Source organism: Agelaius phoeniceus, chromosome 3 (assembly GCF_051311805.1).
Source record: "Agelaius phoeniceus isolate bAgePho1 chromosome 3, bAgePho1.hap1, whole genome shotgun sequence".
Taxonomy (NCBI): domain Eukaryota; kingdom Metazoa; phylum Chordata; class Aves; order Passeriformes; family Icteridae; genus Agelaius; species Agelaius phoeniceus.
The window spans coordinates 21,402,507-21,415,256 of NC_135267.1; the positions used below are offsets into that span (position 1 = coordinate 21,402,507).

General features: G+C 38.2%; 1 protein-coding gene across 6 annotated transcripts in view; it reads left to right on the forward strand.

Moving 5' to 3' along the window:
- The window catches only part of MYO6 (myosin VI), a 103,738-nt gene that overhangs the window by 16,937 nt on the left and 74,051 nt on the right, over positions 1-12,750 (forward strand). For all 6 annotated transcript variants that reach the window (XR_013181258.1, XR_013181259.1, XM_077174844.1 and 3 more), the window contains exon 2: positions 12,439-12,577. Coding sequence is in view for 4 of the 6 variants with exons in the window: in XM_077174844.1 (XP_077030959.1) it covers positions 12,461-12,577 (117 nt within the window). In the remaining 2 variants the exon portion in view is untranslated. The remainder of the gene's footprint in view (positions 1-12,438; positions 12,578-12,750) is intronic.

Sequence of the window (12,750 nt, forward strand, 5' to 3'; positions counted from 1 at the left end):
ACAGGACTTACTTACATTCCTGTTGCTGTTGCTTCCACATTTCCAGTCATCATCTGATGGGGAGCCAGTGGTGAGTTACCAGCTGAGCATGCAAGCAATGTTTTAATTTGCGACCTGTTTGATTAGACAGCAGTATCTCCATGTGTCCTTCCACAGCTGGGGTGAGGGCTGCTTGACAGGCACTTGGGGTGCAGTGTCCCTGGGTGGGCTGGGGAGAGCTGCCTGCTGGGGGCTCACAGGACGGGCACTGCCAAAGCATCTTGGGTCAATCGAGGTGGAACTAAAGATAATGTTAATCATACTCTGTGTTTAGAGGGCGAGATCGCTACAATTATATAAGCTCTAAAGGGTGGAACTTGTGCTTAGCTGGTGTTTGAACTCCAAGAAGCATAAATTTAAAGTGTTGAACATTGGAGGTCTAAAATTTTTGTGTTGTAGTAGCAATAGTCTGTCCATGAGGAGGAAAGAAAGAAGAAAAACTTAGTTTATGTTACTTAAAACAACTATCTTTGTTTAAGGCTGTTTTTTCTGGTTAAGTGATGATGTGTGATTGGTAGCTAGATGTTATATGATCACTCATGCCTGGTATTAAAGAATAAAGCCTAGATAAAAAAGGCAATAAAGTTGAAGTGCAGATAAAAAGGGGGGGAAAGTACTGTAAGCTGGTTTGTCACTATATTAGAGCAAGAGTCTTTCTCATGCTGGTAACCATCAGCAGCTGGATAAAGAATGAGTAGAGTTGTGTCTCCATTAGTGTTTTAGTTCATCTTAGGAGTTTACCAGGGTACTGAACCTCCTAGTTGTCTGCATTTATGGCACTGCAAGCCCAGGCACCAAACTGCATCCTATTTGGATGAAACCAACCTGGAAGATGCTCCTTAGAAAAACACGGGATAGTCTGCAGCTGTGAATTCATATTCAGTCAGGGAGACCAGACTAGAGCTGCATGGTACAAACTAGAACTAGTAAAACCCTCCACAGGGTGCAGAGTATGGGCTTAAAATCTTTACAATTAGTAAAAAAGAAAGAAAAAAGAAAAAAAAAACAAAACCAAAACCAAACCAGAAATATCTTGAATTGACCATTCAAATCTTCTATAAGATGTCTTCGATTTTGAACACATAATATTTTGTTTGTCCTACAGTGTGTTCAGTTTAATTCAAAATATTGTGGGAAGGACTAAAAAGCAACAAAATGAAGGAAGTGTGTTACTTAGAGTTGAAAATTATATAGGTGTTTTCATTTATCATTTTGTTCCTGAGGTGAAAATTATTGTTATATGCTCCTTATCCCACCACAATGTTAAATTATTGAATATTTGATAAGAGAGGAAAATAAAATTGAAGCTAAATATCCGTGTAATTGAAAAAGAAAAAAGTGCCCATGATAATTGCCATATATTTTTATTTAGCAGAGTTTCACTCTGTTGTCTGATCTTAGATCGACTATTTCCTTAAAAATGTCTTAACCATCAGATTATCACTGGATTGACAGTTCTTGAACATCTAGATTGAAATCATTGCAGCTGAATTAAATGAAGACTGCATGGGTAGGAATTGGCGACCTGGTTTTATTTCTTAGATGAGTTTCCCTAGCCTCTGGAGATTCATTTTTTGTATAAAATATTTTGCATGATCTGAAATGAAGGCTCAAGTGCCACGAATAAATGCTTTGAGCTGCTGACCCCAATTGGGAAATAGCAGTGGCAGCATGACCGTGCTCATTCTCCCAGCTGTAATTGTTCAGGAAGTTTTGAATTTAAAAACACCTGAGCTGCATTTTGAGTCTGAATTTACAACCTGACTAAAAGCTTTCCTTAACTCCACTTCTTGCTTCTTTGCCAAAATAAATAGGCTGATCTTAGCATGTGACTGTGGTGGTTTGTCCTCTGCATGAGCTTCTGTATAGAATTTGTAATTATGCTTAAGGGCTGGTCCTGGGAGCTGTGATTCTGCATAAATTGTTTTTGGTTTACTTTCATATCAGATGTATTGAGACTGCGTGTGCCTGTTCCCAGCCCCAGGGGTGGTTCTCTTCTCTTGCCTGTGCAGAGAGAGTGTTTGCTCTGTTGCCTGTATGACAACATCTGCTATTGAAAACCTTAAAGCTATCCCAGGATTTTTCTAAAATATGCATTTGGCTAAGCCTGGGCAGAAAATTTATAACCATTTTTGTGGTGTTGCTGGTTGGTAATTTTTACTCATTGTTGACTTTAACAGAATCGTTAGCAGGGATGCACTTTCTTGCAGCATGCATGTTAAATTAATAAATAACATTTTATATGTGATGGGGATGGGCAGTAACATTCAGGTAAACTATTTGAGATTAAAATCAGTTGATTAAATGCAGTTGGACTTTGATCTCAATCTTCTGAAAAAGAAGTGAGTGTGATGTTCTTGAGCTGGATTTCCTGTAATTCATAGTTCATAAAAGTATTTGAGCTATGGGAGCTGCATCAGTCCATTTGAGATACTGAATCAGTAGTAAGAAAAACAAGCTTTTTGTCTTTGGCTGTGGCAAAATCTGTGCAAAGATTAGTCCAGAGTCTGTAATCTGCATGACCCTGTACCAAGGTTTAGGGAAGCCTAGAACTTTCTCAAACCTTGCAGAGAGCAGTGTCTTGCCAAAAAATGAAAGAGTTGAGCTGTGGTCAGGATGTGGCTAATGTGGAAGTTGTTATGGCCTGCAGTTTTCCCTGCTGCCAAGATCCTGTCAGTGCTAATAGCAGATTTTGTCTGGTTTGCTGCTGGTCAGATGCCAAACCTTTACAGTACTCAGCCTTCTGTGAAAATACAAACTATTTGTGAACAGTACAAGAATTAAAGGTTATTTTAGAGTTGCAGAATGGTTTGAGTTGGAAAGGACTTTTAAAGAGATCAAGTCTTACTCCCCACTAGGTTGTTCAAAGTTCCATTCAACATGACCATGAAGGTTTCCAGGGATGGGGCATTCACAGCTTCTTCAGGCAAACCTCATTGCAAAGAATTTCTTTTTTACATCCAGTCTAAATCTATCCTTTTTCAGTTTAAAACTGTTGTCCCTTATCCTGTTACTAGGGACCTTGACAGAAAGTCTCTCTCCATCTTATAGGCTTCCTTCATTTATGGAAAGGCCACAATAAGGCCTTTTCTGGAGCCCTCTCTTCTTTATTCTGAACACCCCCAACTGTCTCAGCCTTTCTTCACAGGAGGGATGTTTTAGACCTTCAGTAATTTTTTATGGGTTTAAGTGTATTTTATTCCTAAATCATATGCTCCAGAAATTTTTTTGAGATTATGTAAATGATCTTTATCTTTTGTTGTAATTACTGGTTTTTGTCTCATACTTATGGGCCCACTATACTCATCTTTCCAAGGAAACAAATGGAGTTGCTGACAAAACACATTCTGTGTCACTTCTTGGAGTAGCTTTCTTGTCTTTGCTGTTAAAATTGTCTTAAATGACTCTCGTGATCTCATGATGTTAAGAGAAAGCTTTCAGTCACCTCCCTCAGAATTACTTTTATCAATGAGATCTGTGAACTTGGAAACAGGTTCTATTTTTTATTTCTTTATTTGTATACAATATTTGAGTAGATTTTGACAAGAATCTTCCTTTTTTAGTTGTGTGTTTCTGAAGGGAGAGTTTCTCCTGAGTTCACTGGTCCGTTGTAGATTGTCTGTGTTTCAGCTCATTGCCTATAAACTACACCCATGCTTTTTGTAATAAGTACAAGCTGATATGGAGAGAGGAAAAAGAAGTTTGAAACAGGTAATGTAAGTGCTTTTAGGACCTAATTCTGTCTCTGAAAGAGTTATGGATTCTATACAGCCAGGGATGGCAATACACAGTTCCTGGACTGTAACTGTGAATTTGCATATGCTGCTGATTGTCATTAGTTTCTAGTATTTTCTCCTCTAATAAGGTGGCCAAATCAAAGTTAGTACCATTTGAAAACATCTGATTTACTTGCTATTTGTTATACTGGTAGTAAGTCAGAAAGTACAAATATATTTTTTCCCTGCCCAGGCTCTTTGTATTGGTTTGAGGTCAAGCATCTGAGGTTTCCTGCACACCCTCCAGCAGCCTTTGATGATGCCATCTGAAGTGCTTAGTTTATTTGACTTGACTTGACTCCTGGCTGAGTATGTATTCTTAGTTTCCTAAAATATCAGTCCCATTTACACTGATATGTACCCGGAGTTTGGCAATGTTTTTTATAGTTGTACTTAAAAAAAAACTTACCAGGCAAATGTGTCTCTGTTCAGTTATTTTTGCATATGTAATTATCAAACTGATAAAACTCAGTGCAGGTTGGTTGGTTGCTTATTTCTGTATTTACCTAGTTTCATTATTCTGCAGCGAGAGGGTTATATAGCTGAAGTTCAAAACTTGACAAGACATGGGTTCAGAGGAGAGGTCAGAGGGTGTGTTGGTCACCCTCAAGAGCCCCTGGGGCATTTCTGAATTATTCATGGAGGCAGCCATGGAGAACCAAGTCACTGATAGGCTCTGCCTTAGGATTCAGCTCTTGACTTTCTCTGCTGGAAATGTAGGGCTGCTTGAATGTCAAGGGCTTAGCATCACTCTACTAAAAGTACAAAATACATGGTACTGTCACTAGGCAGTGTAGGCTTTCTACTTCAAGTATTTTTCTGAAAAAATATTTAAGTTGTGCAGAGTTCTTGAATTGCTGGTGAATAACAAAAATTCAAAAGCACTCAAAAGTGGTATTTTTTTCTGTTTGGCCTGGGTTCCACCCCCTTAAATTGGTGGTTAGGAATATTGTTCTGATTTTTTTGTATGGAGGGTATGAATTTTTTTTGGGTTTATCTGTGTTCATATGAGTTAGAATAAATTACTGGGATTCAGTCCACCTTAGCCTCTTTTTGAGGAGCTTTATATTTTTTGAGCTTTTTGAATCAGCTGGACAAAAGCTAGTATAAAATGCAATATATGCTTGCTTTAACTGGTACAAGGTCCTGCTGGCTGCACCAAGATGTGCTTTAGCCAGCATTGATGGTGGTCTACAGAGGATGAAAACTCTGGTGTCCTGATTGCTTATCATAATGGTCAGCTTCTGCAGTTCAGATTATGGAAGCCAGTGACCAGGTATTGGTATTTATATGATAAACAACCAATATTTATGATAAGTGATCCATTTCATTTTAAGTATTTGGGAATCAAATTAAGGACTTTCTTAGTGTTTTTTTTTTCATTTGCATTATTAGATTTTCTACTTTTTGTGCTGAAGGTGAGATCCCTTGTATTTGGTAGATTTAGGCCAATTGGTTGCTCTTGTTTTGCCTTGTATACGAAGCTCAAAGAGAGACTGTTGGGTGCATAGGCTTAAGAGAGAATAAACATATCAGTTCTTGTATTAGGTCACCTGAAGATGAGCAATAGCTTGGCAGCAGCACATGCTGGATGGGGAAACAGGGCACTCTAATTTGACAGTAGGAGCGTATGAGATGTAGAAGATGAATGGGTGGGGAAGGCTGAAAAATGACATAACTGAAGGAGAATTTAGAGTTCATTAGCATAGAGAGAGTCATCCTCAACCTTCAAGAAGCATTTGCTCTTTCTCATGTTTACACTTGGAAAAAGTGGCACATGAGGATATAAACAAATACACTGTTAAAGTGCTAGCTGAAGGGGTTTGAAGTTACTTGACCTTGTTGAGGCTGCTTATGGAATATGATTTAAGCCATTATGCTTGAGTACTGCTGCCAGTGGTCGCACAGCATGACTACTGCCATGGAGATAATTCCAGAGTTCACCTTGTCTGCCTGAACTACTCCAGCTAGATCTGCAGGAGTGCATCCTATGTGTTCTTTATATATTATGACATGGCTTAAGATACTTCTGATTTTGCTTTGATGTCTTTGTCTGTTTGGTGATTTCTGCCTTGGTATGACTTTTCTTCCCCTCTTGCTGCCTGCTAATTTCACTAGGGCTGACTTGTAAAGCCTGAAAGCGTTAAGTTTAACAACCTCTTTCAAAAGTGTTTTTATAGCCTTGTTAGTTCTGTTTTTTCTAGTCCTCATTTCTCTTTTTTAATGCTTCTGAAGTGGTGTCCAGACAATAACTGAGGAACTTTTTCTTTAACTTTGCTACTCAAATTTGACACTGTTTTTTGTGTTTTGATACTTTTCCTCTTTCTGCTTGTTGCTATTACTGGAGTAGGCATTGCCGTTGGTTGAAAATGCTTATGCAGATCCCCTTGGCATACTTAATTCTTGGTTTGTCAGGAAACTCCACGCAGGTTCTTTTAATGAACAAGAATTGGGACAAAGACCTCTCTATTTTCTTAGTAGGAACTAAAATAAGAATAACGTTCTTGAGAGAAGAGTAGCTTAAAAAACTGGCAGAAGAGTAGGAATCACAGAGGAAATCATCACATCTTGCTGATTCTAATATGAATGGAGTTTTAATTTCTCAGTGTCAGAGTCAAAAGACCACAACCTCTGTGGTTAGAATTTTACAAACTTACAAGCTGTACAAAATTCCTCTTGGTCTTGTATAACATCAGTTGAATTGGACAAATATTTGCTAGTTAACTGCCATATATGTTGCTGTCTTCCTTTGCTAAGTCTCATTTGATCTTCCATCTTCCCCACTCTTTGTCCTCTTGTCACGTGGTACAGTTGATGAGAATGTTTGCTGTTTGTCCTCTGCTGGTGTGCCACAAGTGATCTTTTACTGTGTACAGCCTCTCTTGTGGACTCATTCCTCTGCCGCAACTGCAGAGTTGCTATGTTTGTTAAAATTGCCTAAACTCTCCATCCTCTGGATTTTTTGAAGCTTCACTCACCTCCAGTGGCAGATTTCCTTGTTCATGTGAGGTTTATTTTTATTTCTTGAGCAATACTGAGAATTTTGCACTTAGTAAACAACACCTGAAAGATACTTGGCCTTAGAGAAATCTGTTCAGTTGATGTACAAATTATTTTGGATAGGCTTCCTACAATAGGTGTTTTTTTAGTGGGCTACAGTTTTGTTATATTAAAAGTGCACAGACGTTCAGAAGTGCTGATTGATTCAATATGATGCATTTGAAAAAAGCATAAAACATATATTTCAAAACTGAGGGTTCTTGGGTAATGCCTGTATCACCTCATTTTCAGGATGGTAACATACATGAAATTCATTTGCTGTGGGGGAAATTTCCTACCATTAATTGAATTCCTTCTTTTTAACAGCTTCTTTTGATGCAATAGCCATTTAAATATTTGCAGATAAAGTAGTATGGTTTTTTTCTTTTTTTCAAAATACATGTTCTTACTCAGACCATCTCCTGCCCTGTGTCAGTACTTCTCAAAGTGGTCAGGAGGGGAAGGGGCAGAGCAGGGAGCAAGGCCAGGAGGGCAGCTGGGTTGAAATGCCTCAAGCAGCAATTAACACACAGGAAGGTGAGATGGTTTAGAGGAAGCTGTACAGGTCTTTGGCTAATCCTGACCCTACCACACCCCTTCTTCTGCTCCTTAAAATTTGTTCTTCCAGGAGCATGGATGTTCCAGGCAAAGGTGTTTTCAGAAATTATATGGAGTATTGCAGTTGTGCTTTACTGATTGGGAATTGCCATGTTTAATGTAGAGACAATAAGTTTTCTCCTTAGCTTAAAGCATGAGGGACTGTCTTGTCATTTCTTATTGAATAGCAAACACAACAGCAGAGAAGGCATTTCCTATGTGAATGTTAAATAAGTGAATACAAATACAAAAGAGTGGTTCATCTGGAAATACTACAGAAATCAGTTTCTGGTTGCTCAGTATTGAAAACATGCTGATGTATGCAAATACACAAAGAAGAAAATGAACATGCCATGAGAATAATTTCATCAGCTGTTGTGCTCATGTTGTCCCAAGCAGTCAGAGCAGGTAGCTTTAAAAGAAATTTTTATCTAGTAATTCTCAGATGTGGACCTCAGATACTCTTTGTTTTACATGCATATATCTGCAAATTAACAAGTTGGGGTTAAGATTTTCAAAGCAAGTTGGTTTTGGAGGTACTTCTGTGCTGTGCTGTATTGCAGTCTATTTCTTCTTTTCCAGTTTGGCAGAAGTCCCTGCCTCACAGAGTTACTTTGCTGATGTTATTTTAGGTATGAAAAAGCTGCAGTGTGACATGGATAAACTAGAATGTGTTAGAGCAGAGTTTTGTCGTAAATTGGAAAAGTAAAGAATAAAAATGGTATCAGTTTAGTACTCAGTTAAAGAATGCAGCTATAACTGTATTGTAATTAGCTCAAATAAAAATAAATCTCTACTATAGCTGCAGTTCATTTGAAATACTGTGTCACCTGCTGCAGTGACACAGTGACTGAGTGCTGCATGCTGCCTGAGCTTTGATTTGGAGAAGTTTTAGTTGAGCAGTAAACTAGGGTTGCAAAAGTAATTTGTCTGACAGTAAGATACCACTATGTATGAATGTTTTTCTCTGTCTAGTTTCTTCTGTATGTTTATAGGACCTTTCCCAGAGCAGTCTCATGTGCCTGCTGTAACCAGCAGAATTTTGGGTAGCTCTTAAACACACAAGTGCAAGGTGGTTTTAATATTAAGAAAACATTATTTTACAATAATAATTTACTACTGTACCTATTCTAATTAGTTTATTTCCCTCGGACTTATCCATTTTAGTGAGTTACTGTTGGTTATTTAATGAAGTCTAATTTTTCATTTGTTTTAATTAGTTAACTGAGCAATCAGTACAGTGCCTTGGTATAGCAGACTGTTCATAGGATTGTAAGTAGGATCAGATCATGCAAATGCCTGCCTCTGGGCTCTGGCAACAGGTTTAAAATTGCATTAGAATATTTTGCCTTTGTAGAATTCTTTCACCAGATGGAAGCATTTGATTTCTATTTAAATAGTCTATAACACCCAAATGTAGTTGTATTACATTATTTTAAAATCAATACTACTTAGGTAAACATAAGTGGGAGGAGCATAGTGTGTTAACTTTCAACTGAGGGATTCTTAGTTGTTTCCTATACACAATGTGTTAAGGAGATAATTGTTTTTGAGAAAAAAATGTCATTAAAGATTCTCCAAAAGGGGGAATAATAGTGCAGAAAAAAAGTTACAGAAATATTGGTGGGTGTTTTTCTCTGAATCTGGGCAGTGATTTGTCTTGCAAGTTGTTTGAACACTAGTTCTAGTGTTTAGCCAGTGCTGAATGTGTTAAGTACTCTTATTGATAATTAAGGATAGGTCTATTACTACGTACCAATTATAAAGAAATAAAATCTGACATTTGAAGGAATAGCTATTAAGTTTACCAGCTTCAGGCAAAGGCTTATTTTATTACTATTCCTCTTGTGCTCAACAGAGAGAAAAATTCCAATACTCCTGAGGTCCTTCTATGTAGAAAGAGAAAAGGGCATCTGGCTTCCCACTTCTAAGCATAACCTTTGCAAATTCTCTTCGTCTTGGAGATGCCTTAATTTTGGTCTCATTTTAGAGACCAAAATGATCCAGCAACTAACAATCAATTAATGTATGTTAAGTGCATATATACAAATACAAATGTGGATGATAACTTATTTTGTCTCCTTTTTTGGAAGCATCATCCACGTTACTCCTTGTGTTTTGTGGTGTTGCTGCCAAATTTGTTGCCTTAGAGCTTTTAGCCTGGGCATGAGTCTCTTTGCTTTCATTGTTTTCAGAAATGGTGTGCTCTTTTAGCAGTGTGACAGACTGAGTGTAGATTGGATTTAGATGGATGCATATCGGGGAAAAAAGTTTGTTCCCTCTGGTAGTTCCTGTTCACTGTAAAACGCTGGTCTGTAAACTGGCTATTCAAGAGCTCGTTCAGGAGTAGGCTTCCTGCACCTGTCCCAAGGCCATGGCACAATACATCAGATGGGGGTGTAAATAATAGAGCAGGTAATACCTGGTAGGTTTTGATATCCAATTTCAGTGTGCTCCCTGCCAGAGTCCCAGCTGACAGAGATGAAGTGTTGCTAAACCCAAAATGTTACAACTGGTATTATGTCACTTCTCAGCCAGAAGACTGTATTTATTAAAATTAATTGTCCCATTAATAACTGACTCACTTGTATTTCTTTCATCCAATGGCATCTTAGATGCTTGCAATGCCTCAGGTACATTTCTTAAATTTGCATTTCCTGGTGGTGGCTGAATTCAACCACTGCTCTGTCCTTCAAGAGGATTTTTTCAGCTTGTGACATTCCTCTGTCATAATTTATTAATGAAGTATGAAGTTGCCTTAAGAATATGTAAGAATGCAAAAAGCCCTGTCAGTGAACAAAGCAGAAGCATCTGGATGTGAACTGGGGAGGTTGGATTCCTACTTCTGCTGAAGTTTTGGCAGTAATTTTAGGGTTTGTTTCTCGTGCAACATGGTTATGTCCGGAGCCCTGACCATGGTACTTGGGGTGTAAAAGACAGCCTTGTTTTTAGTGGTTGTGTGACATATCGTTTAACTACTATTTTGAACTAGCATTTTAAAAGCAAATGATAGGTTTGTGAAGAAATGAAGGCTTGGTTATATCCAGAAATAAACTCAGCTGTTTAGCAACTATGCCCACGATGGCAGTTGGATCTAGAAGTGAGGTCTGGCTGGAAAGAAATTCCTTTTTCAGTATCATAAAATAAAGAAAAAATGGCCAGCAGCCAGTTGTGAGTGAATACAGATGTTGTTTACAGGATTTATCATATAGTGATGGCAACACATGATGAAGACGCTATTTTTTAGAGTTCATGGGCTGTGGCGAAAGGGTTGAAGTAAACAGGAGAAAATGTAATACTGGAGGTTTTAGAACATAACTTTCTGTGTGTAGTTAAAAGAACTTACTATGTTTTGTACATGGGAGAATAGTAAATCACAAGTTTTCATCAATATTTCACATTAAAGTTGCCAAGGAATAAGACAGCTTGCTGTTAACTAAGACCAGCAGCATTCTCAAAGAGATCACAGCCAGCCTTTTCCTTCCCTTCCAACTTTTCTGACCTGTCCTTGGAGGCAGTAAAAAGCAGTTTATGTGCAGCATGTGGTGACAGATCCTCTGAGTGGCAAGGATGTCCTTTTCTGCTTGTAGTTGTATACAGCTTTCTGGCGGGCCAATCACTCTTTTTCCTTGCTGCTGCTCATGGCAAAGGGATCGGTAGCCTTCGTTGTTCGTGAGAAATTTTGGATCTTCTTTTTCCTTCAGATATGGGAAAAGAAAAATGTGGGATACTCTCCCAGGCTTTCCCTAGACTTCTGGAGTTTGTTGCCAGTGTTTTCTTTGCTGCTTGGCAGGCTCATTTCTTTCATGCTGAGAGAGGCAAGTTACACCTTGGTGGTATGAGATTACTTTTTACAAATTTTGGAATCACTAAAACATGTCAGTTTAGTAGGTGAATGAGTTTTAGAGAGGAGTAAGGAACAGCAAGGAGAAGTGAGCCTTTTAAGCTGAGTGGACTCTATTCTTACTAGGGTAAGGACTATAAAGTAGGTTTAAAAGAAACCAAAACCAAGCCAACAAAAAAACCCCCAAAAACAACCAAACACTAAAAAAGGGACCAATTCAGCATATTTAAAATGGCACCATTAGCCATTCAGAGTGTGCCAACCTTGGCAATTTTCCTGGTTAGCTCAATGAGTATTGCATGCAATCAAGTACTCCCTTTTAATTGGGAGCTTATTTAGCTGTATAACTTGAGGAGCATAAGGTTCGAATATCTTGGCCTTTGCATCTTTTTCATTTGCAGATAAAAATTATTTTTTAAACAATTTTCATACCATTTGTTAATAGAAAATAAGATTCCTTAAGAGGAAGACCTGTAATGTTATAGTATCACAAGGGTCAGCCCTTAAAAGACTTACAGGATGATAAATCAATTGAGACCAAATATGTTTGTGGGTTATTTGAAAGCCATATGTTCAGCCACACAGAAAGAGTGAACACATTCATTTGTCTCAAATGCCAAGAGACTGGATTTCTGCTCACATGCCTCAACGTGTGCTGTTGCAAAAATACAAATATTTGTACACCAGCTCAAATACAGACAAGTAGCCATTAGTCATATGACCCACTGCATGCACATACAAATATATATGTGTGTGTCTTTACACATGTATCCATATATGTGTACATACATACACTGCTAGTATAGTCTTGGCTTTGAATCTATCTTGCACTTCTACTTTGATCATGAGATAGACTCCCTTCTTGATTCACAAGTTAGGGAAGCTGGATAAAGAGCTTCGGGGAGCAGTGTGTGGATCCTATGAAAAATGATTCTGGTCTTCTATCTTGTCCATGCTGAAGTCCAAGGGGTGTCCTCTGTAGGCGAAGCATTGCGAGTAGGAGAAAGGCTGGCTCCAGTCTCCTTTCATACTGAATAAGAGAAATAAACATAATAAACTAAAGTCTGTGTCATAAATCCTGTGGGTTTATTCAATTTGTATACGAAGTGTTTTGATTAATTTTAGTTTTATTTTTTCTTACAGGAAATACTGGATAGGTCCCACAATGGAAGACGGGAAGCCCGTTTGGGCTCCACACCCAACTGATGGGTTTCAGATGGGGATGATTGTGGACATTGGCCCTGACAACTTAACTATTGAACCTTTGAATCAGAAAGGCAAGGTAAGTGTGTCACAAACAAAGAAACAGAGAAAAAATATACAAAGAAACCACCTTACCTGTAGGCCAGGTCTTTGCCACCATCTTCAACTGCACACAGCCTGAAGGAGTGGAAAATCAGCTTTCTGTTCTAGATTTGGCTAAGGATCTTTGTTCAGCTTTAGCTTGTATTGCAG